This window comes from Gobio gobio (assembly GCF_949357685.1).
Source record: "Gobio gobio genome assembly, chromosome: 10".
NCBI lineage: Eukaryota > Metazoa > Chordata > Actinopteri > Cypriniformes > Gobionidae > Gobio > Gobio gobio.
The window spans coordinates 3458193-3484779 of NC_137116.1; the positions used below are offsets into that span (position 1 = coordinate 3458193).

The window sequence follows — 26587 nt, forward strand, 5'->3', positions numbered from 1 at the left end:
AAATGAAACGCCAATCTTTTATGACCGCTTTAATGATTAGCGAGACAAGTTAGTCTTTCAGTACAGTTTTGATATGAGATTATCTAATTGTAATCTTGATTTGTACTCCATGAAATATCAAAATATAACTGTAAGGGAGTCAAGCAGTATAGACTAAGACTGGTATATGATATGATCGCATTCGCAACACATTTGTTAGAGAAAAGTGGCGCTCTCAAATGAGGAACCATGCAGCCTGCACAGGAATGAAGGTGGAATTACTCATTTTCTGGTAAGGTATCTACTTTAATCATAAAAATGAGAGTTATACAGTATAGGGTAAATTCAGGTTTATTGGGGCACTATTTCCGTCATCTCAATGGCAAAAACTGTCCCAATCACCCTGAATTCACCTTAGTATAGTAAGTTGCAATTGATGTGGTTTGTATTTCACAAAAGAATAAAAATAAAAAATATTTTCAGCATTACTATTTTTAATGTTTTTGAAAGAAGTATCTTTACTTTACTTTATTTGTTTAATAATACACAAAAAAAGTAATATTGTGAAATATTATTACAATTTAAAATAATGGTTTTCTATATGAATATATACTTTAAAAACTAATTTATTTCAGTGATGCAAAGCTGAATTTTCATCAACCATTACTCCAGTCTTCAGTGTCACGTGATTCTTCAGAAATCATTCTAATATCTTGATTTATTATCAATGTTGGAAACAGTTGTGCTGCTTAAAGGGATAGTTCACCCAAAATTTAAAATTTTCCTATCATTTACTCACCCTCAACTCAAGCCATCCTAGTTGTAAAGCGTAACTGCGGAAAACGCGTAACTGTCCCGACGTGAACTGCGAGAGGCGCTACACTTTCTGCGTAAGTTGAATACGGAAGGCAGCCCGTCAGAAGCTAGATATTTTACTTTATAATGTGTTAAATAACGTATATTTTTCTTACACAAACTCATCGCTATGCTTCAGAAGGCTTTTATTAACCGCCCGGGGCCGTGTGGAGCACTTTTATAATGGATGGATGCACTTTTTTGGGGGTTCAAATTTTGGGCTGCCATTATAAAGCTTGGATTAGCCAGGACATGTTTTTAATATAACTCTGATTGTATTCGTCTGAAAGAAGAATGTCATAGACACCTAGGACGGCCTGAGGGTCAGTAAATCATTGGGTAATTTTCATTTTTGGGTGAACTATCCCTTTAATAAGTTGTTTCATAAGCTGCAATACTTTTTTCAGGATTTTTTAATGAATAAAAAGTTACAAAAGAACAGCATTTATTTAAAATTGAAATCGTTTGTCACAATATACACTGCCGTTCAAACATTTGGTGTCAGTAATTTTTTTCTTTTTTTTTTTTGGTAGAAATTAAAACTTTTATTCAACAAGGATGTGTTAAATTGATATAAAGTGATAGTAGAGAAAATATTTCTGTTTTGAATAAATGCTGTTCTTTTAAACGTTTTATTCATCAATGAATCTTGAAAAAAGTATCACATATTCCAAAAAAATTACTAAGCACTAAGCAGCACAACTGTTTCCAACATTGATGATAACTGAGCTTCAAATCATCATATTAGAATGATTTCTGAAGGATCATGTGACACTGAAGACTGCAGTAATGATGCTAAAAATTCAGCTTTGCATCACAGAAATAAATTATGTTTAAAAGTATATTCATGTAGAAAACCATTTTTTTAAACTAATAATATTTCACAATATTACTGTTTTTCTCTGTATTTTTGATAAAATAAATATAGGCTTGATAAGCATAAAAGACTTCTTTCAAAAACATTAAAAACAGTAATGTTTCCAAACTTTTGGTACTGTGTATAATTGTTAATATCATACAATTAAAATTTTAAGATAAAGTTTACTATTTAATCATAATGGAAGCCTTAGAATTAAAATATTTTAATAAATGCATCCATTTCAATCCTAAATCTTTACTACACATTTGCTTCTTTCCGTGTGTAAAAGATAAAGCTCTAGTGTTTGGGACGGTGAGAGGATGTCAGTGGGTGAAGTCCAGGCATGGCTGCGCTCTGAATGGCACGTCCAAGTTCCTCCTGCCTGGCTGGACGCTTGTGTGAACTGGATAAAGGAGGAGGCGGGTAGAGAATCCGTGCCTCAGTCGCAGCTAAATCAGCGTGTCTTGGAGCAATGGCTGCTGACTGACCTGCGAGATCTGGCCCACCCAGTTCTCCCCGAAAGGATTTCGGAGGTGCTGAAGACTGAACTGGACAGTTGTTACTGTGTTCAGATGGACTCCCTACTAGACATAAGCCAGCCTGCCTACACTCAACTACAGCGTATTCGCGGCAAAGACGTCTCCAATGATCAAGTCTCGGCTGTTACGCAGGAAACGCAGAGGCCGTGGGAGGCCAAGCCCACGCGCATGTTGATGTTGCAGCTCACGGATGGAGTGCAGAGTCTGGAGGGTATGGAATACCGGCCCATCCCGGCTCTGAGTACCAACCTGCCTCCCGGCACGAAGCTTCAGCTAGTTGGGCCGATCGTCGTCCGTCTAGGGGTGTTGCTCTTGAAAGCTGAGAACGTGAAGGTGTTGGGTGGGGAGGTGGAACAGCTTTTGGAGATGTACTCTCAAGGCAGAGTGCTTAGTGGGACACTCGGTTTGCCTGAGGAGAACCATCCACAAGGCGAGGAACCAGATGACCGGGAGCTTCTGGCCAGCGTAGAGGCTGTGGTAGACCATCAAGTAGCTGACAGTGGCTATGACAGCCTGACTTCAGAAGCTTCCTTCAGACTATCCCACCACCAGTCACAACCCCGTCCTCAAGTGACGCCCATTTCCAGGGAAGACGACTGGGATAATATGGATGAAATTCCAGATGATGACTTCAGAAGTATTCCAGACAATTTTGATGACGTTCCACAAAACCGCGCTGATGATATGATGGACTACATTCCTGAGGACTTTGATGACATCCCGTTAGAGGAGCTGGACAATGTGATGCGCCCGATAGATTCACAAGCCTTGCCAAGTACTCGGGAACACTCTGAAATCAAGCAGCCTGACTCAAAGTTACCAACCCAGCCCCAAATGGAAGAACTTAACCCTCCAAGTTTACGCTCCAGAACTCCTCTTAGCAACACTCACCAAAGCAGAACCTTAAATGAAGCTCTTGATACATTTGGTGCAAGTTCCTCTACAAACACAGTAGAAACTTCTGGTTGTGAACGAGACGCACCTGCTCCCATGTACCTCTGCACACTACAGGCAGGCTGTTGGCCGCCCTCCAGTGTTCAGGTTTTACGACTACAAGCTTTCATTGTCACACTGGTGGGAAATTTGCGCAGTAGTGGCGGTGCATGGAAACTGGGGGCCACCATATCGGATGGAACCGGGTACTTGGACGTGGATCTGTCTGATGCCATGCTGACCAATCTCATTGGCTTCTCGGCAACAGAGGCCCGAGTCCTGCGGAAAGACCCGGCGAGACGCAGTGAGGTGGACGGTGGGATACTGCATTGTCAAAGAGAGCTGGTGGATATGTGCTGTATGATGAGTGTGCAGGTGGATCAGACGGGCAGAGGAGTCGTGTTGTTTGCCAGTACGCTCTCTGACAGAGAATGCTCCGAACTACAGAGAAGAGTGAAAGAGAGGAGGAATTAACAGCTACCTATTCTCTTGACTCTCTTTTTAACTTAACCTGACAGTGTTTGTACGGATTCAGTCAGTGGTTTCAATGAGATTTGAGTGGAAAACTTGTTTTTGGTTCTCTCAGTCTCAAGAAAACAGCTGTTATCATCTGTTATGTTTTGTTCGATTTTTGTGTTTTTTATATTTTAATGTCTAAAGTAATAAAGAATGTCAACATCACTTGATTTTTTTTTTTCATTATACATTTTTAGCACAATTTTAATTTGGACATTTTCTTGAGAAAATGTAAGGTGTTGTAGGGTGGTTGCCAGGGCATTGTATTTGTGGTTTCTACTGTGTTCTCAGAGGTTTTAACCATTGAATGTATAAAACAATGGACGTGTCCGTGACGTCACCCGTAGGTTTCTGAAGAGCATTTTTGAAGCCCAAAGTGGGCGGAGCCGGCCATCGCCATCTCCCGGATAATCAAAGATGGGCAAAGAGGCAGGACGTGGGTGGAGCAGACAAGTGGCTAGTAGTGACAGCAGTGGCAATCCACCTGTCACTCAAGTGGCCACGCTCTTAATTATGCAGAACTTTAAGGCTTAATATAATTTAAAGGGATGAGTTATAAAAAAAATTCACTGACTTTATATCTTGCAATTCTGACTGTCTCACAATTCTGATTTTATAACTCACAATTCTGACTTTATAACTCGCAATTCTGACTTTATATCTTGCAATTCTGACTTTATATCTCGCAAATCTGACTTTATATCTCGCAAATCTGACTTTATATCTTGCAATTCTGACGTCTCACAATTCTGACTTTATAACTCACAATTCTGACTTTATATCTCACAATTCTGACTTTATAACTCACAATTCTGACTATATCTCACAATTCTGACTTTATAACTCGCAATTCTGACTTTATATCTTGCAATTCTGACTTTATATTTTGCAATTCTGACTTTATATCTCGCAGTTCTGACTTTATAACTCGCAGTTCTGACTTTATATTTTGCAATTCTGACTTTATATCTTGCAATTCTGACTTTATATCTCGCAATTCTGACTTTATATCTTGCAATTCTGACTATGTCTCACAATTCTGACTTTATAACTCACAATTCTGACTATATCTCACAATTCTGACTTTATAACTCGCAATTCTGACTTTATAACTTGCAATTCTGACTATATCTTGCAATTCTGACTTTATAACTCGCAATTCTGACTTTATATCTCGCAATTCTGACTTTATAACTCATTCTGACTTTATATTTTGCAATTCTGACTTTATAACTCGCAATTCTGACTTTATAACTCATTCTGACTTTATATTTTGCAATTCTGACTTTATATCTCGCAATTCTGACTTTATATCTTGCAATTCTGACTGTCTCACAATTCTGACTATAACTCGCAATTCTGACTTTATAACTCACTATTCTGACTATATCTCACAATTCTGACTATATCTCACAATTCTGACTTTATAACTCGCAATTCTGACTTTATAACTTGCAATTCTGACTTTATATCTCGCAATTCTGACTTTATAACTCGCAATTCTGACTTTATAACTCGCAATTCTGAGTTTATATTTTGCAATTCTGACTTTATAACTCGCAGTTCTGACTTCGCAATTCTGACTTTATATTTTGCAATTCTGACTTCGCAATTCTGACTTTATATCTTGCAATTCTGACTTTATATCTTGCAATTCTGACTTCGCAATTCTGACTTTATATCTCGCAATTCTGACTTTATAACTCGCAATTCTGACTTCATATCTTGCCATTCTGACTTTATATCTTGTAATTCTGACTTTATAACTCGCAATTCTGACTTTATATCTCGCAATTCTGACTTTATAACTCGCAATTCTGACTTTATATCGCAATTCTGACTTCGCAATTCTGACTTCACAATTCTGACTTTATATCTTGCAATTCTGACTTTATAACTCACAATTCTGACTTTATAACTCGCAATTCTGACTTTATAACTCGCAATTCTTACTTTATATCTTGCAATTCTGACTTTATATCTTGTAATTCTGACTTTATAACTCGCAATTCTGACTTTATATTTTGCAATTCTGACTTTATATCTCGCAATTCTGACTTTATAACTCGCAATTCTGACTTTATATCTCGCAATTCTGACTTTATATCTCACAATTCTGACTTTATAACTTGCAATTGCGACTTTATATCCTGCAATTTTTCTATGGATTGTGAGTTTATATCTTGTAATTGTGAGATAAAAAAAAGTCAGAAAAAAACAGTTGCTGACATGGCATTACATTTTCTACCTAACTGTTAATCTTTCCTTCTCATGCAAGTAAGAACTCTCATCATCTGCACAGTCACATTAGCATCTTCTCTTTGCATGGAAAATTTGAAGCATGTGGACCACATTCCTGCAAATGTGGGTAAGTTATGCAGTTTATTTCTTGCATTATTCCTGTCTGCACTGCAGGGCGAAAACCGCTAAAACCAGCCTAAATCATTTAGCTGGTCTTCCAGCCTGGTCATAGCTGGTTTAGCAGGCTGGTTTTAAATTGTTTACACCAGCTAAGATCAGCCAACCAGCATAGACTGGTTTTCAGCAAAGTTATCATGAAATCAAACCTTTTGGCCTTTTGGATTTACTGCATTGTCTTTCTCAAACGAATATTTCTGAGAAAATCGAGCAAACTTTCAAGCTGATTAGCGGACGTTTGTATGTAGGCCTACTTATGGTGGAGGAATGTATCACTGTGAAATGTATGAAGTCACAAAATACTTAAATAATACATAAGTATACATTTAACTCAGATTTTGTTTCGTTTCAAGACCAGTCAAGACCACAATTGCTGGGATATTAATAAATTGCCAGTGCATTGTCTGATTTATTTATTAACATCATTAATGTAATTGGGTAATTTCATTTGATTGGTAAAAGCTCAATAAAGTGTCTTATTCTAATTATATTTATTGATTAAAAATAAGTAATTTCTCAGGCGGTAATGTGGATCTTTATGAATTTAAGGAGTGCTGGTCTCGACTCGGTCTCACCCTGCCTTGGTCTTGCCTTGGTCTCAACACACATTGGTCTTGGTCTTGACTTGGTCTCAGATTAGGTGGCCTTGACTACACTACTGGATAGTAAAAGTAGTAGGCTAATTATAAATTAATTAGTTGTGGAAAATAGGAAATATGTAGGTTTTTGACATCTATTTTGTTAGACAGATAAAAAAAAAAGCCCATATCTGAACAGTCTTTGTGCAGTATAGCAAAAAGCAACAAATGCCACACCTGTAGGCTACTCGGTCTGTCATTCATGTCTATAGCACATACGGCTATGTGTCGAAATAATTGACTAATGCTATGTGTTTACAACTCCGTCATCCTAAATATGAGAAACAATAAAAGTGATGCTTGCCTTTAGCATAGACTACATAAATGTCCTTCAACAAGTACCACTGGGCACCGGTAGATGGCAGCATTGGAATGTAATTCTGCATTTGCGAGCCAAGCACATCCCAAATGGACCATTTAATGAATCAGCGTAGATAGGCTGTTATTCCGGGTGATTACATAAAGGTGAATGTATCCGTAGTGGAAAAAAGTACGCACAATTCAAGACCACAACAAGGCAGGGCTTTCATAATGAAGTGTCTCTTGTTTAAGTAATACCATCTGTTAAATTCAAGCATATAGTAGTCCTGGCTTTAATCATATACATTCTACATCTTTATCTTTATCTTTATCTTTATGGTTTATAGACCTGGCCTAAAAATACTTGAGTGTCATTAACTGAGTGCACGTTAATTGGCACTTCACGAGCGCTCATCTAATTCCCCTTTGATTTATATTCCCGCGTCGTGCGTCAAACCTGACGTCATTAGAATGATGCTTGACCCCGGTTTGAGCGCGCTGCTGTTCTGAATCGGTTCATTAAAACGATTCGTTCACGCGCCAGGTGGCAACAAGTGAGTGCCCATTGTGTTATGAACGAGCCATCATTCCATTCGTTAGTCGTGCTCGACTGAAACGCATCTTAAAGTACCTATGACATTCAAAATGGAAGGGTTTTTTTGGCTTTCAGTATGAATATGTTAGCCTTACTGTTATAAGCTAGTGCTCCCAAAACAATGACAAAATTAGAAAATATAAGCATTCAAAACTTACATACTCTCACTTTTACCAATATGGATCAATGATTTTGATGACATCACTTTGCACTTCAGCTTCTTTTCAGATTTTCTGTCCAATCAAATGCTCTCTAGAATCTGAAGCTCTACATTATAAATAGATGCTGAAGTTGTGACTGAAATCGGTCACTTGTTCACACATTTAGGCTACTATTTTCAACATGGTGAACGGCACATATGTGATCGAGTCGCCGCAGAGCAGAAAACGTATCGGACACATTTGAATTCTGCACAGAATGCTGTGTTTTAAAGCGATATGAAGGAGATTTGGAGGAAACTGCGGCTTTACTGTGCTCAACGGCTCGGGCTGAGCTGTGATATAAACGAAACGCTATTGGCTATTTTTAAAAAGGGGAGGAGCTGATTGATATGCCCCGCCCTGTCTTCCGGTTTCACTGGAAATTACATCAACACATTGAATGATGCTGCGTGTTTCAAGGCCTAACTTGCTTTATTCAGTTTTTCTTGTCCACAAATCAATTAATGCCGCCAACACTACATGATTTTAGCCCTGATTTTCCACTCGCCGACAGTTAATGACAATCGCAAAAAGACCGGAGGCAAATCGGTGCTCGCTGTCTGAAATATCAAAAACACTGAGAGAAGTGCCACGAGGCTGATACACGAGAGATATTTATAGCAAGTTAAATATCGAAAACAGATAATGAATTACTTATCATCATCATAAAACAGTTATTATCCTAAATAAAGATTTCCTGTATCGATCTCGTCATTGTGTATAGTCGTTATTTTTTACACATTCATAATTCTTGTAAAAAGCAGATCTGTATGACTCTTTATTTTCTCCATCTATATTTGACCCCCAAATATGATTATCCTTAAATTTTAAAAGCATATAGGCATATATCCTATATATTTTCATGTAGCCTATAAAATCAATGCTGGGTTAAAAACATTGACTAACTAAACATTTAACACAACCGCTGGGTTAAAACAACCCATTCACTGGGTTAAAACAACCCAATTGCTGGGTTAAAACAACCCATTCACTGGGTAAAAACAACCCAATTGCTGGGTTAGTCCATTTTCAACCCAACTTGGGTTGTTTTTAACCCAGCATTTTTTAGAGTGTAGGCCTACTGTGAAAATTAATATTATAAATAATTAATATTATGTTACATTATTACGTTTTTTTTCTTTCATTTTTTAGATTTAGCTATAATTTATATTTATTTCAATTCATCGCAATGGCAAAAAGTGTCCCATTTATTAGTTGAATCAAATTTTTTATAGGCTATTTATTTACTTTGATATATTTTACACTGTTTTTCTTTAGACTTTCCCACGGACATCCTAGCACTCCCTTGCGGAATAAACCATAGAAAACGCGCTTCAAAAGAGAGAGACTTCAGAGTCAAAAACTACGAGATTTTAATTTTAAAATGAATTCCAAAAACGATTAATTCACAAAAGAAACTGTCTGGTTCTGTGTTAATGAGGTGGCTGTCATAATCTGAGCAACATTCCTGAAAGGAGATAAAAGTGTCCTGACTTGATATAACGGAATCACAACATTTCTATATGCGATTCATCCATACAGCAGATAATTCATACACCTATATTTCACCCAAAAATTAAAATTAGCCCATGATTTATGCACCCTCAAGTCATCCTAGGAGTATATGACATTCTTCTTTCAGACGAACACAATCGGAGTTATTAATAAATGCCCGGGCTAATCCAAGCATTATAATGGCAGTGAATGGCAGCCCAAAATTTGAAGACCTAAAAAGTGCATCCATCCATTATAAAAGTGCTCCACACGGCTCCGTGGGGTTAATAAAGGCCTTCTGAAGCGAATTGATGGGTTTGTGTAAGAATAATATCCATAACACATTATAAAGTCAAATATCTAGCTTCCGGCGGACCGTCTTGTATTCTGTCTTGTAACTCTGATTGTATTCGCCTGAAAGAAGAATGTCATATAGCTACACCTGGCTTGAGGGTGAGTAAATCATGGGCTAATTTTCATTTTTGGGTGAACTATCCCTTTAACTTACAGTCTTAAGTCTTGTAAGGATGTTACACGTTGTCAATAATCAATAAATTGCTTTAACGATCTCTTCTCCTCTCATCGTCTCCTCCCCTCAGATGCGCTGCGCATCATCCAGCGCTCGCGCTCCCTCACTTCACCACTCGCGTTTCTCAAGTGCGCGTCTCCTGTCCTGTCCTCTTCTGTTCTGTTCTGCACACCGGACGCGTCATTTCACCCCAGCATCATTCCGAGGTAGAGCGAGACATACAGAGGCAAGAGGAAGAGAGGAATACGAGCACTTCACGTAGATAGACGCCCGAGACAAGGTCGACTCGATCCGTTTCGCTCCAGACGCGGGCGCGTGTGTTTGAGCGCTGTCGGATTCCAGGGGTCTTAAATCTGGAGGCGAGGACCCGGCGATGAGCCTGCTGTCGAGGGGCTTCGGCATGGCGGGCTGGGGGTTCTGTTGGGTTCTGATGCTGCTCGCGCTCTGGAGGCCCGGTGCCGCTTGTCCGGAGCTCTGCACGTGCACGGGCGTGCGGATCTCGTGCGTGGATGCGGAGAGCAGTATTATGGCTTTCCCGATGCTGCAGTCCGAGGCAGAGATGGAGAATATCACAGACATGTAAGTCATACAGAAGGTGCCAGGGGTCACTGAAGATGATGATGCATGTCAACTCTTTAAAACAGCCAGCCAATGAATCAAAGCGTCATTAACTTGCATTATTGTGTCTATGGTTTATTCAGTTTGATTTATTGTACTTGAATCACTGTGCCAAAGTGATTTCATAAGTGCAAACCACATCATTTGTGTCATTATATTCGCTTCAGTGCTGTTTCTAGTTTTTTACACGGATGTTTGCAAAAATAATATGTCACTGAAGACATTTTGAGTTAAGTTGCTGTTATAAATCACACCAGAGCATCAAGGCTGTATTTTTCAAGGATTGTATTACCATGGATGACTGTTTAAGAGAGAATGTTCTTGTTGCTGTTCACAGATACATTGCAAATCAAAGCAGTTTCACATCCATTAATGAAAAAGATCTCAACTTGTACCGCAACCTCAGAAACTTGTGAGTACTAAAATGTGGAAGAATTGTATGTTCTTTACATGCGGTTAGATGGAAACTTATGACATCGGTGTTTGTCTTATTCTTCAGAACTGTAACAAGCACGAGGCTCACATATATTTCGAGGCAGGCCTTTCAGAGCAACATGAAACTACAATATCTGTGAGTGTTTTGGTTTAGGACGGTTCAATTTAGCATGTGTTGATTGTTTGCAGAGTGTCATTTTATGTAAAAAAAAAAAATGAAATATTACCTATACTTAAACATTGACAAAACATCCGGGTTACACTTTATTTGGTAACACAGTGTCCTTGTTATACGTGTTATGTGTAGTTACTGTAGTAATAACTATAAATTATGTTAAAACCAACTCCTATTCCTAAGTACATGTAGTGACTTACTATCATTCAGTACCTGTTACAGTGTAATTACACATTTAAGTACTGAGTAATAATAATGAACTACATGTACTTACTCGTATAGGGTTAGTTGCATGTAATTGTGTATAATTTTTATAGTTATTACTATAGTAACTACATGTAACGTGTAACAAGAAAACAGCAAAATAAAGTGTTACCAAAATCTGATATTTAGTATATGTTTCTTTGCTGATCATTGCCTCCTTTTACAGGAATCTCAAAGAGAACAATCTGTCGTATCTATCCTGGAGGACGTTTCATCATTTAAACATTTCATACCTGTGAGTCTCGCAATGTTTTTGGAAGATATATTACAGTTACCAGTCAGTGCATTTAATCTCCAGTGTGAGCTTATGTTTTTTGTTTGATTTGTTTTTGGTGATTATGATGCTTGCATGAAATATACAATTAAACGTTTATTTTAAATAACAGTATATTCAAAAAGTAACATTTATTCAAAAATAGTGCAGTATTTGCAAGGTTGTTGGTAAATTTGATAATTTTTGGAATCGGTCAAACAGGACTGTTGGCCAGCCAGTGCCAACGCTCTCGAAAATATTGTCTGGACTTGCTAGTTTTGATTTTCGGTATGGTTGAATTCATCGAGGTCAGCAGCAAAGACATTAGTTGTGTAATATAACACTTAATTATTGCATGTTTGCGTAATATTCTGAGTTATGGTCTAGTCATGTCACTGTTTTTATTCATTTTGAGTAATACTGAATCTGTTTTTGTGCAAGTGAGATGTGTAAATGCATGCTAGAACTACAATAGCCATCATGTTTACACACAGCGCCTCTCCACTTACTCCCGATTTCCCTCAACATGAGGACAGGAGAGATGTCAGTCAATACATGGGAAAACAATGTAACTTGCGTTACCTATCTGAAAAAGTATTTCCGATATTTGTTGTAAATTTAAAATAAATGCATTACTTTACTAGTTACTTCAAAAAGTCATCTGATTACGTATATAACTCACGTTACTTGTATTGTTACCCCCCGACACTGTCCATATTCATGTTATGATATATCCTGATCATCATGTATTCTAACCAGGTTACATGTAGAGTTATTTGTGTTCTTGTGTGAGTACTGCATGTTCTCAGGGCACTGTTGCTATGTTGCAGGTTGTTGGCAGGCAATACTTTGCAGTGCTCGTGTGAGAACGTGTGGTTGAAGCAGTGGAGAGGAGAGGAGGCCGAGGAGCTGCTGTGTGTGGAGGAGGGAGGAAAGAGGAGGGCTCTGTCTACGCTCACACTGCCTAACTGCGGTAAGAATTAGTTGATAAAGAAAAGAAATGGATAACACAGTCTAGACTTTTCTTTTTAAAGGGGTCATATCATGAGAAATCAAATCTGAGTAAGATATACAGTAGGAGCTCTATGAAAATGTCCTGTAACTTTTAGAGCTCAAAACTTTAGGTAATTTATTGAAACAAAAACCCCCCAAAAAACTTCAAATTTGATGTAAGAAAGTCACAGTTAGATATTACAACATGTCCTCCGACCAATACGCCTATATAGGTTGTTTGTCACTTCCCTGAAATACGACCCATAGGAGCGTTTACTAAAGTTGCGCCCCTATCGACAACAGGACACTTTCATTTTAATTCATGAAATACGACCCATAGGAGCGTTTACTAAAGTTGCGCCCCTATCGACAACAGGACTTTTTTTCCTTTTATTTGCGTCATACTTCGGGTTTTGCGTAGCTCAATTGATAGAGCATTGCAAAATACAACATCATGTAATCATGTGATCATGCAATCATGGGTTCGATCCCCGGGAACACATGAGCTCATAAAGTGTATATGCACTATGAATCAATGGGTAGGTTTAGGGGTGGGGTGGGTGTAGTTGTTAATAAAAAATTATTTTTGCTAAATGGAAATATGACAAATGGTGATTAAAAAGTCCACACATTGCATTTAAATGAACACGCATTTTGATTGGTAACGACAGTCATACGTCAGTTGACAGACGCAACACGACACTGTCGGTATTTTTATGCCAGCTAGAGGGCGCATGACTGAGAAGCGTAAATAAAGGTCGTAATAAGGTGCTTGAAAAACAACCTATAGAGTCGTTTTTTTGGAGGACAGTCTGAGATATGATGCTGTTAGATTGTTATTCCTAAACTAATGAGAAATGAGTAAAACATAAGCAAATGTTGTGTCAAACCTTGTATTTTCTGGTGATGTTGCTGTTGCAACACGTTCTCACTCCCAACTCGTCACATATTGACGCTTGGTCAGGACCCCTCGGCGCAACTTTTTAACGCACAGGGTACCCCTTTAGCGCCATTTTTCGACGCGCAGGTGCTCCATTGATTTCAGTGTTTTGCCCAATGCGTCAGACCAAGACGCATTTGTAAAAGCAGACATGATTTTATGAATATTAATATGCTACTTTTATATTTTGGAGCAACTAACCCCACTCCTACCCTAAACCTACCCACTTCTCAACATTATAAAACACATAACAGGCAAATAAAAGTACAGTCACAGATATTTATTGCAAAAACGGACTAAAAACAGTATAAAAGTATTAACTCATGTTGCATTCCAAGTCTTCTGAAGTCATACGAAGTCTTCATGTAAAGAACAGAGTTGATCTTAATGTTTTAATCGCTGAGATGATGATCCCACCGCTCCGTGAACGCACAAACGCTCTGTCATTCATATCTCATTGAAATGATACACCTGACTCTTAAGCATGACACAATCGGTCACGAGACACACAAGAGCCAATGACATTTTACAAGCAAAGCTGATGTAATGACACAATTGGTCACGAGACATACGAGAGCCAATGCGATTTCACTATGAAATCTTTTGAATGTGTTCATGATCTTCGGCAGAGGCGGACAGAGACGCTGATCGCATTTGGGGATTTTCTTCACACAAATTAATCATTTGGCCTCAGAACACTTGGAATATTTGTACTTTTTGAATAAATTGTGCATGCAGTCGTATCTGCCTGTTATATTCTGTGTTTTATATCATATTATACACAAATGGGTAGGTTTAGGGATAGGATGGGGTTGGGTTACATGTTCAAACGTGTCTAAATAGCGTAAATAAAATAAATAAATACATTTAAAGTATACTGGCTGATTAAATTGAGGATCACACTCCAACATGTCATAATGACAAAATCATAACCCAATATATAATTGCATCATGGCGATATGCCCAATGCGTCTGTGTATGACGCCAAAGGTTTCTCATTGAAATCAATGGAGCACCTGCGCGTCGAAACATGATGCTAAAGGGGTACCCTGTGCATTAAAAAGTGACGCCAAAGGGGTCCTGACCAAGTGTTGATAATAATATGTGACGAGTTGGGAGTGAGAATGTGTTGCCTCTGCGTATAGTCCTGAAGGATATTAGCGTTTGAAACAAGTGGCTGAATCTTATTTTTAACAAGGCCCTTGATCATCTCAGTCTGGTTTTACCAGTGTTTACTGTCATAGGCTGCGTTCACACTGCAGGCTGAAACGACCCAATTCCGATTTTTTGCCCCTATGCGACCTGTATCTGATCTTTTCATGACAGTCTGAACGACACAGATCCGATCTTTTCAAATGCGACCCAGGCCACTTGGGTATGTGGTCCAAATCCGATACATATCCGATCTTTTGAAATGCGTCTTCAGTCTGAACTGCCAGGTCACATGTATCCGACCCGCACGTCGTTGATACGCGACAAACGTCATCATTGTAACTCCCGTTCCTTACTCCAGTCCAGTGGTGGCGGTAATGCACAAGAAATAGTTGCTAACCGCCAATAAAAGAAGAAGTACGCACCTGTTGCTAGCCAATACACTCCAACTCCAACGCGTTTCTGCACTGTTATGGGCCGGCGCAGACGTGTCTCTTCCCGTGACAAAGTTAGTTGAAGGCGCTCGCAAACATAATTGAAGGTGGATCTGGTCATTCTGAAGTTACTGACGAATTCGGTATCAGTAAAGCCACTCACATCAGTATCCCACCACTCCTGGCTGCGACTCCGCACACACACGTTTCTCTGTACCGACGTTGCTACCACTGCTCCACAAAACGCCATGGCCAAAAACCTTGCTCTCCTCCTCTTTTTTAATTTTCTTCTTAACATGAGAAGGTTGTAATGGTGCTGGCTCCGTTGCGAAAATAACTTTAATAAAGCTAAACGAACTCCAATGCTGACACCCATATTTGGCTACTTCCGTAAACAACAAGTGCCGTCGTTGACCGTTGAGTACTCTTCTGCGCATGCGGGTCACTTCTGGGTCATTTCACGTTCAGACAGGAGATCACAAAAGGTCGCATTTAATTGGAAATGTGAACGGCCTTGCAAAAAAATCGCATTTTTTCAAAAAATCGGAATTGAGCATTAAGCCCTGCAGTGTGAACACAGCCATAATGTACTATAGACTTCAAAGATGGGACAGTTAGAAACTGGATCCAGCATGAACCCATAGGGTTACACTTTATTTTACAGTACGTGTTTTGGACTTACAGTGTACTTCCCTAAGAAAGTTCTGGGTAATATAAGGTAACTACATGGGTTACGGTTAGGTTTAGGCGTAGGTTCAGTGTTAGTACATAGTTATTACCCAGTTATTGCAATTACTATAACAAGTACATATGTACAATGGGAACTGGACTGTAAAATAAAGTGCTACCACCCATAGCTTGTAAGCGCAGTGCTGTATCCTATTTCACATGTGAGGGCGTTTACAGAGTTATAAAAAAGGACTGCAGCAAAAATGCTGTTTAATTCGAAAGAAAGAAAGTAAAAACACACCCAGGAAAAAATTTGATTAATTAAATAAATAATATCAATATTGATAATTTGCATGATAAGAGGCTTTCAAATGTGTCTTTGTTTAGTATTAAACTGTCAAAAATGATGTGACAAATAATTTATGACAACATATGTTAACTCATAGTTATATTATGAGTTATATATTGTTTTTTAAGTCAGTTTAATGTTGAAATGACATAAACATCCAAGTTGATTGTGCTTAAAAAAAATTAAGGCAGCAATTTTTTTTTACAGTGCATTTACATACTATTTTAGCAATTATTAATAGTAATTTATTAATATTACGTTTTAGTAATTTGTATGTGTTTTTGTCATTTTTATTGCTTTTTTATTCTATTTAGCTTTCATTTATTTTTATTTATCATTTTCAATTTTTGGAATTTTATTATAACTTCAACTTATTTGATGTCAGTTAGTTGCCAAGACAGCATTTCTAAATATCATTTGTTTTTTATATTTGAAGTTTTTAATATAATATTTCCATTCTATTGTATTGTATTTTACCATTATTTCAATTACCGAAAATGATTTGTAACAGTTTTAGTTTTTACTTAACAACGCCCACACTGGTCTTTATTACAAGCTTAAAAGTGATAGTTCACCCAAAAAAGAAAATAATTTTCTCACCCTTAGTTGTTCCAAACCTGTTGAAAACAAGTCAATGGGTGCCGTCAACTGTCTGGTTGACAACATTCATTAAAATATCTTATTTTGTTTTCAACAAAAGAAATAAACTCATACAGGTTTGGAACAACTTCAAGGTGAGTAAGTAATGACAAAAATTTCATTTTTGGTTGAACTATCCCTTTAAGAATTTAATCCCTTAAAACTGATTGTCAAGATGTGTGTCTGTGATAAAGCCAGTTGATTAGAAAGAATTAACTAAAACAATCCACTATGGCCTGCGAATCAGCATATTTTAAAGGAAACTTGGGGTTTCACTCATATAATATTCAAGGCTGAAGTTTAGGGTTTGTTTGTTTGGTAAGATGTGATTTGTCCAGGCTGTAGTTTTATGGCTGCGGCTTGAGGCGCGGATCATTATTGATCCAAAGATCAGCCTCCAGCCAGGCCTATTTTAAGCAATACCACAGCAGAAGGCCCTCGAGGGAGGAAGAGAAGGACAAGAGAGAGAGGGAGGAAAAGGGAAAAATAGAGACAGACGGGGGGGATCCCCAGAATGCAAAAACACTGAGACATTTAGACTCTGCTGCGAGCGTCTGCTGGCCTGTGGCCAAATGCTGCCTTTCTTTTCCATTTTATTGTGCCATGAATGAAAATAAGCTGCTCCACTGAATCGCTTTAATTTACCATCGTTTTTGGAACGTCTCTGGTGCCAAATGTACATGAGATTTTTTGCCTAAACGATAAAGAGAAACTTGTTGCCGTTTGATCCCAAAAATGCCGCTATGTCATTCCAAACACAAAATAAGATATTTTGAAAATGGTCTCAGTGGTTTGTTTGAAAGTCAATGGGGTCCAGTGATATTTAAGACCCTACTGACTTTCATTGTATGGACAAAAACAGTTGAAAATTCTCCAGAATGTCGTCTTTTGTGTTCCGCAAAAAGTCAGAGGTTTGGAATGATGTGAGCACAAGTAAATTATGACAGAATTTTCATTTTTGGGTGAACTGTTCCTTTAAGAGTAGGAGCTGCTATTGGAAAACTGTTTGTCCGGTTAGAACAGGCTGAAGGTGTGTGCTGTGTGTGTGGAGGATATTTATAAAAAACAGTACATGAGTCTTGAAATGGTGATAGTTGCATGACCTGCAGTTTCCTGCGGCAGAAAGAGATACCAGGGACGCGGTGATAAGGATGTAACTTGCAGCCGCCTGGGAGCAGATGGAGATAGATCTGATTTGGCTGTCCATTCATGAGAGAGACGGTCAGAGCTTTCTGCACTCTTTGGCCTTGAATTTAGTGGGAGCGTTTAGCGGGTTAGAATGGTATTCCTGTGATGCAGACGGGAAAGTACAAGATCTGATATCTGAGATGCATTTAAATCAAATAGACACTTCAGTGTCACTTTAAATATACCCTGATATTGGCTGTTAGAATATAAGAAATACATTTTTTGTGTGATTAGATATAATATAATATAATTAATATAATATAATAATATTGAAAGATTCTGAATAAATATATATATATCACAAAAAATATAATTTGTGAGAATTGGTGAAATGTTTAATTAAAGTTACTTTAATTAAATTTATTTAAAGTGATTACATTTCTGAACTAAAATATCAAATACATATCTCAGTATCTCTTTAACTATACCCATTTATTAACTATAAATGTCTATAAATTCTAAATAAAATGAAAGATAAAGGTCTTTCAAAACAAAACATAAAATGAAATAAGGATACAGTGTAAATATATTTTGTATTTTTTTAATTTTTTTTTTACATATTTTAAATATGATGGAAGAACAAAAATGGTTAAGGTATTTATCTGACAAAATTATTTTGCCAAAAAATAAAGTGCAGCCACAGGTTTGTTTTGTTACTATGCAAAACAAATAAAAATGAATACAAGCAGGAAAAAGCAAACATTGACTACAACATAATCAGTTATTAATATTTTGTTGGTTCTCTCTTATGTGTTCATAATTGATTTGTTTGACACACACAATTATGCAATATGCTTACAAAATCTTTAACAAATTTTAAATAATACTTGAATAAAGGGTGAAAATGTCGATTTTCCTGCCGGACAGCACTTTTGGCCACTACTGTAGATTCTGAATATGTATAAATAGATCACAAAAAGGAATTGGTTGGTTTTTGAGAATTTGTTAACTTTATTCATATTAAAACTAATTTACTTTGATTACATTTAAAGTGATTCAATTTAAAAAGCTAAAATATTAAATACATATCGCTGCACTCAGTCAGTTGATCACTCGTGTAATCTTATAGTTCCCTTTCGAGGGAACTCCCACTGCATCGGTAACGACGAATTTGGGGACACTCCCTAAGCAACAGCGCGTCTGAAGTATGAATGAAATCAGGCCAATCCTGATTGGTGTTGCGTCATGACGTAACTATGACGGCGTACCCGGAAGGTACATATAGGGCAGCCCAGGCATAGTAATGGCAGTTATCGCTCTTCAGCATAGCGCTCTGTGTGAAATCTGTCTGTCTATTTATTGTTGTTTGTCAAAAAGTGAAAGTGTGTGTGAAATGGCGACTGGAAAGTGAGAGAGTTTAAGCAGTGTGTGCATCCGTGTCCCCGTTACATGTCGGGCTCGGATGCACACCTGCTGTGTGTGCAGTGTCTGGGTGTTCAGCATACTCGGGCGGCTCTCGAGGGAGCCGCTTACGAGCGTTATGAAAGCTGACACTCAGGCTGCTCCGCTCTCGGCTGGCCGTGTTCAGTGAGACCAGCCAGCCTCGTGAGCCCTGTGGATCGGTCCCGCATCCGCCGAGGCGGTGCGGCGAGGCCGGTCATGGGGCTCACGGATGGACTGTCAGCGGGACTTGGGACTGCTGAGGCATTTTCCCAGTCTTTGTCTGACAGTTCAGATGTTCTCCTTCCCCGTGTGGAAGCCCGCGCTGCGGCTTCTTCCCCCGGGGCGGAGGACCCGATGCTTCAGCGGTCTGATTCTGAGGAATTAGACGCGCTCAGCATCGAGGCAGTCAATATCATGAAGCACTCCTTATATATGCAATTAAAGTGAACACACGCGATCGGTGTGCATGAGATACTGGATGGCTGCATTTAAATCTGAGGATTTAAATGGAATATGAGCTGACTCTGAGGAGTTAGATATTCAGCCTGTCATTCAGACCATGTTTCACCGTATTGTTTGAAACTGTTTGGCTTTCTTTCTCGAGGGATGAAAGCCAATTGTATTATGACGGCTTGAACCACGTTGCTGAGGCAACGCGGGGTTTATGAGTCCATATAATACAAATAAACAGTTCGTCTGATGATTACGGCCACATTTAATTCTGAGGAATTAAATAAAATATAATCTGACTTTGAGGAGTTAGATATTCAGCCTATCATTCAGACTTTGTTTCACCTTATTGTGGCTGCATTTAATTCTGAGGAATTAAATTAAAATATTATCTGACTTTGAGGAGTTAGATGTATTTTTTGCAGCCTGTCATTCAGTTCAGTTGGCACGGGGTTGGTGATTATGATGGCATTTAATTCCAAGGAATTGAGTGTCGTGTTATCCGACTTTGATAAATTGGATACTTTAATTCTGTCGCCCAAGCGTGTTTAACTTGTGAACTGGATATTCATCTAAGATGGAGCCCTCCTGAAGTGATGTCGTTCTCGCCGCCTTGTGGCCTGCGGGACACATCAGGTTTAGGCAAGGGCTAAATCGCAGTGTAGATGAGGCCCCTGCTGGCCAGCCCCCTCTCCCGGGTAGGAGCGACCGAGGTCGTTTTCCCTCAGGAGCTCTCGGGAAATCAGTGTTGTGTTCCCGCCGTCAAAGACGCTTCGGGCCTCACTGATTTCCCGCGCACGCACGCCGCCGTCGTCGCCTCCAGTAGGACTTGCGACTGGGCAGCGAACGTGTGCGCCAACCGAAAAACGTTCTCGACTGCTCCCTGCCGGTTAGCCGCTTCAGGGGGTCGGGAATGAGTTTCGGTTGACACCCGAGGCCAGCCTCGAGAGGCTGGTTCCCTTAGTAGATTATCTCGGCGCATGGTCATGCCTTCCGAGTGTGTCTACGTGGGTCCTGCAGACTGTAGAGCTGGGTTACAGGCTTCAGTTCGGTTCTCCTCCCCCGAAGTTCAACGGGGTGGTCCGGACTGTGGTCGGCCCAGGGCAGGTTCGGGTTATGGAACAAGAAGTACAGCCCTGTTAGCCAAGGAGGCCATAGAAAAGCGGGTCCCTCTGGCAGACAGGAAGTCCGGATTCTAATGCCGGTACTTCATAGTTCCTAAGAGGGATGGCGAGTTGTGCCCAACTTTAGACCTGAGGTACTTGAATCGTTCTCTGAGGAGATTCAGATTCAAGATGCTTAGCAATTCCTCCATTGTGATTCAGATCCAGTCTGAGGACTGGTCTGTCACGATGGGTCTGAAGAGGACGCATACTTCCCTGTATCCATCCTTCTGTGTCACAGGAAGTTCCTGAGGTTCGCTTTTTGGGGGCAAAGCGTACCAATATCGGGTTCTTCCAGGCGGCCTAGCCCTTTGAGACTCTACACGCAGTAGCGTGTTGACGCCTTCTCAGAGAACTTTGTTCCTGGGAGTCGTATGGGATTCTCTACGTTGGGGGCACAATTGTCTCCCGCACGTATCGAGTCCATACGGGCGGTGGTCTCTAGAAGGAAGCTAGGCCACAGCATCACTGTGAAGCAGTTTAAGGACTGCTGGGGCTCATTGCGGCTGTGTCCAACAGAATATCTCTTGGCCTGCTGCATGAGATCCTTACAGTGATGGCTGGGAATCAAGGGGTTTTCCTCGAGGGGAAAACCATTCTGTATGATCAGGGTAACGCGCAGTGGCCTTCGTTCCCTAGTCATATGGAAGTAGCCTTGGTTTCTGTCCCAGGTGCCAGTGTTGGGAGCGTCCTGTTGCCGGGAATCCGTTTCAACAGACGCCTCCCTCACTGGCTGGGACGTGGTCATGGCGGCCGCCTTGCGAGAGGTCTGTGGGAGACCCGGCATTTCTCCTGGCACATCTTTTGCCTGGAAATGCTGGCGGTCTACAAAGCTCTGAGGAGCTTTTTCCCGGACCTCCGCGGCCACCATGCCCTATACGAAGTAAACCAGGTGGCTTTCCTTAAGGGGAAATCCATTCTGTATGATCAGGGTAACGCGCAGTGGCCTTCGTTCCCTAGTCATATGGAAGTAGCCTTGGTTTCTGTCCCAGGTGCCAGTGTTGGGAGCGTCCTGTTGCCGGGAATCCGTTTCAACAGACGCCTCCCTCACTGGCTGGGACGTGGTCATGGCGGCCGCCTTGCGAGAGGTCTGTGGGAGACCCGGCATTTCTCCTGGCACATCTTTTGCCTGGAAATGCTGGCGGTCTACAAAGCTCTGAGGAGCTTTTTCCCGGACCTCCGCGGCCACCATGCCCTATACGAAGTAAACCAGGTGGCTTTCCTTAAGGGGAAATCCATTCTGTATGATCAGGGTAACGCGCAGTGGCCTTCGTTCCCTAGTCATATGGAAGAAACCTTGGTTTCTGTCCCAGGTGCCAGTGTTGGGAGCGTCCTGTTGCCGGAAAATCCGTTTCAACAGACGCCTCCCTCACTGGTTGGGGCACGGCATCAGGGGGGTTGAGGTCGCGCCCTCTATGCAGACTGGCGCATCACATCCTCCTGTGGTCCCAAGGGAAACTGTTGTCCATCAGGGCAATGTATGTCCCGGGGGTCCAAAATCAGGGAGCAGACATCCTGTCGAGGCAGGGGCTGAGGCCCGGGGAATGGCGACTCCACCCGGAGGTGGTGGAGGCCATGTGCGAGAGATTTGGCCCAGTGGAAGTGGATTTATTCGCGTCTCGAGAGACGACCCACTTTCCACTGTGGTTTTCTCTCACGCATCCGGCCCCTCTGGGGCTGGATGCCATGGTGCAGACATGGCCGAGGCCACGTCTGTATGCATTTCCCCCGATCGCTCTGCTCCCGGGAGTCCTGGAGCGGGTCCGTCGACAAGGCGCCAACCTGCTTCTGGTGGCGCCACGTTGGCCGACTCGGGTTTGGTTCTCGGACATCATATCTCTGCTGGCAGGTCAAACCTGGGAGATTCCTCTGAGGAGGGATCTCCTGTCTCAGGCAGGGGGCACGATATTCACCCCCGGCCCGAGTTATGGAACCTTTGGGTCTGGCCCCTGAGGGGGCCAGATACCTAGAGGCTGGCCTGCCGGCCGATGTGATCGAGACCTTACTCAGTTCCAGGGCTCCATCTACAAGGAGACTGTACAGCTTCAAGTGGAATGTGTTTTCCACTTGGTGTAGAGAGCGTGAGGTGGACCCAGTTAACTGCCCAGTGGCTTCAGTGCTGGAGTTCCTCCAAGATCGTTTCTCTGCAGGGCTTACCCCGTCCACACTCAAGGTGTACGTGGCTGCCATTGGGGCTTTCCACACACCGTTGGGTGATGGGCCTTTGGGTAGGCACCAGTTGGTTGTACGGTTCCTCCGTGGGGCTCGGAGGATGAGGCCTGCGGCTCGGTCCAGTGTCCCAACCTGGGACCTGGCAGTGGTTCTCGAGGGTTTGGCTGAGGCCCCCTTCGAGCCACTAGAGTCAGCAGACCCAAAGAGCTTGACCCTTAAGATGACCTTTCTCTTAGCCATCACTTCTCTGAGGAGGGTGGGGGACCTTCAGGCCTTGGCGCTTACGCCGACTTGCCTGGAGTTTGCCCCTGGCGAAGTGAAGGCCATCTTACACCCTAGGGCCGGTTATGTGCCCAAGGTGCCATCAACGTGGTCAGGCCTTTGGTTCTTCAGGCATTTCATCCTCCGCCTCACGTGACGGCGGAAGAAGGGAGGCTTCACCTGCTCTGCCCGGTCAGAGCCCTTAAATTATATGTGGAGAAGTCTGCGCAGTGGAGGAAGTCTGAGCAGCTATTAGTGTGTTTTGGTTCATCTAAGAAGGGGCTGCCTGCGTCAACCCAGACTATTAGTAACTGGATTGTCCAGGCTATAGCCACGGCCTATCAGGTGCGCAACCTGCCTTCACCTATGGCCGTGAGGGCACATTCCACCAGGGGCATGGCCTCTTCGGTGGCCCTCCTTTCTGGGGTCCCCTTGCAGGACATTTGCGAGGCGGCCGGATGGGCTACTCCACACACCTTTATTAGGTTTTATAGTCTGCACCTCCCTGCGACGCCCGGTGCTAGGGTACTCCAGTCCTAGCTGTGCCCGGTTTCCGGCTTCACACTAGGACTGGTGCTACCGTCGGTGTGGCCTAGTGGGTACTCGTTCCCCAAATTCGTCGTTACCGATGCAGTGGGAGTTCCCTCGAAAGGGAACGGCTCGGGTTATGTATATAACCCTTGTTCCCTGAGAAAGGGAACGAGCACTGCATCTCGTCGCCACACCTCGGCAGGCCTGGAGCGCATGCTTCATCGCGATAACTGCCATTACTATGCCTGGGCTGCCCTATATGTACCTTCCGGGTACGCCGTCATAGTTACGTCATGACGCAACACCAATCAGGATTGGCCTGATTTCATTCATACTTCAGACGCGCTGTTGCTTAGGGAGTGTCCCCAAATTCGTCGTTACCGATGCAGTGCTCGTTCCCTTTCTCAGGGAACAAGGGTTATATACATAACCCGAGCCGATTTCTGCACACCAATCTGATCTGATAACTCTTCACACTGTCATTTTGCAAATGTAATCAGATCTGTTTGTTCAGACAGCTGGTGTTTGTACATTATTTGCTGTAGTAATGATGCAGTCGACAGCGTGATGCCAAGAGACACAACAACTGAGGATAGCTGTCAATTTTACAATAAGAAAGGATGGAAAACTGAGTGGAAGTGATTCAAACACTGATACAAATAATATTGTTCCATTTGTATTTACACACTACTGCCAACCTGACCATTGCATTTTGAAAAAAATATGTTGTTCTAAGGATCTTTAGATACTTTTGGTCAAAAACCAACACAACGATACTGATTAACAATATGACTTTTTATACTTAAATACTTTATGTTAATTAATGTATGGTTTGTGCTCTGTTTTCCTTCTAGTTCTCCCCACTGTGACTCTCACACCCACAAAAGTGACCATGCGGAAAGGATTAAATGTGACGCTGATGTGCAACACCTCAGGAACGCCCACGCCTAGTCTGAACTGGGACACCTGCAAACTAAACTCAGCATACCAGGTAATTCTGACCTTCACCTCTAAGTTGTTTTGGTTGTAATTATTAGCGGTTGTTGCATTTTCCTAACATGTGGATGCCACAGAGAACATTCAGACTGTGGGATCATGGGTAACCACACTATTTAATTTCTCTAGTTTGTAAGGTCTTGCCACAGAATTTTTAAATTGTATTGCAGACCAGTATTGTTCAGTTATGCATTGTGAAAGCCGTTCCTTATTTATGACATTTGCTTTAGATTTTTGTTGAGAGGATTGCTTGTAATTATTTAACACACAACACATTTTGTTGATTTTAACATTTTAAAGTCCCCATGAAATCAAAATTGAATTTTTTTGGCTGTTAGTATGAATTAGGGATGAAACGGTATGGAAATTTAACATCACGATTATAGTGACCCAAATTATCACGGTTATCAATATTATCACGGTTTTGTTCAAATGAGATGAAAGTGTTCAAAAAGAACAGATGCACACACTTAAAACATTTAAACAAGTTTTATATTTGAAAATCAACAAACAACAAATAAATAAATCAGCTCTATGCACTTTTTTAAGCTAGATTCTATTCGGTGCGATTTCCTTCCTTATAATGGCCGTCGTCAATAGCAACGCATAACGCATAAATAATAATAATTTGCCGTAAATATAATCTCTAATATTATCTCTGTAAATATATTCAAGCAATATTCTCATCAGTGTTCAGCAATGATGCATTTTAATCTAGCATATTTTTGTGTAAGAGCCCAAACAGTAGGCCTATCCTAGTGAAATATGCATATTTCCATATGATTTGACAGTTTATTTTATTAAATATCAAAAGGTATGTATCATACCTGACACCTAGATGAACACCTTACAGTCAGTTTTATGAATGTCATTCCCTTCAAATGCTATTGAAGTCAGAAACGTGTATAACGTTACCAATGTTGTGTGTAACTTTAGAGACGGTCCCTAAATTCGCCTGCGTTATGCCAGTCATATCAGATGCGCTGTGGTTCTGCTGTTTGTTTTAAACCATTTTCGCTGCTGAAATAGAACAAAAACAGTCGACCACGGTATGATGAATGAATCTCCTGCGTACATTGCACGTTTATCTCTGCTTTGAGTAGATTTCAGCGAGTGAGAGCTGCGCGCGCTCTTAACAAAAACTCCGGCTGATCTGAACGCCTCTGATTATGAGACGACGTCGCTTTCATAAACTCAATAGAAACACGTGTAGGCTAAGTGGTTATAATGTGCAATGCGATTATAACAGATGGCTTTTGAGAAGACTATAATAAGTTTAACAGTCAGTGGCAATAGTGTGCAGCCGAAATAACGTTACACGTACCCGCAAATGGCGGTTGTTAATGTCAAGCCCTGATTATTATCCCTTAAATGTCACCCTAGTCTTGTCTGAATGTGTTCGTTTGCGTCACGTTATTATTTCCCAATTGTAGTTTTGGTATTGAGGTCAAAGTCCACTTGCCTTGCGTTCGTAGTTTTGAAGTGTTCACCCTATTACAGCGACTTTCTTCTGGCATGTTCTTCGGACAGGGTGACTTCGATTAAGTTTCCCTCAGGACTTTTGTAAAAGCCAAAATATGACCACACCTCAGATTTGGTCCTTTTAGAAATCTGAAAAATCTCCAGGCGCTGTCACTGCCTTCTGACATTTATTCCCATTCAAAAGA

The 26587-nt window shown here is 40.9% G+C and overlaps 2 protein-coding genes across 2 annotated transcripts in view; both read left to right on the plus strand.

Annotated features, from left to right (window-relative positions):
- Positions 1–59: 59 nt before the first annotated feature.
- rmi1 (RMI1, RecQ mediated genome instability 1, homolog) lies at positions 60–3845 on the plus strand. Its single transcript, XM_079827874.1, has 2 exons — positions 60–271; positions 1983–3845. The coding sequence occupies exon 2, from the start codon at positions 2014–2016 to the stop codon at positions 3637–3639; it is 1626 nt and encodes a 541-aa protein (XP_079684000.1). The 5' UTR covers positions 60–271; positions 1983–2013; the 3' UTR covers positions 3640–3845.
- Positions 3846–10228: 6383 nt separating this feature from the next.
- The window catches only part of ntrk2a (neurotrophic tyrosine kinase, receptor, type 2a), a gene marked incomplete at both ends in the record, with an annotated part of 76225 nt that continues 59866 nt past the window's right edge, over positions 10229–26587 (plus strand). Inside the window, 6 exons of the mRNA XM_079826588.1 lie at positions 10229–10434; positions 10811–10885; positions 10973–11044; positions 11514–11582; positions 12431–12573; positions 24779–24915. Coding sequence (XP_079682714.1) covers positions 10229–10434; positions 10811–10885; positions 10973–11044; positions 11514–11582; positions 12431–12573; positions 24779–24915 — 702 coding nt within the window. The remainder of the gene's footprint in view (positions 10435–10810; positions 10886–10972; positions 11045–11513; positions 11583–12430; positions 12574–24778; positions 24916–26587) is intronic.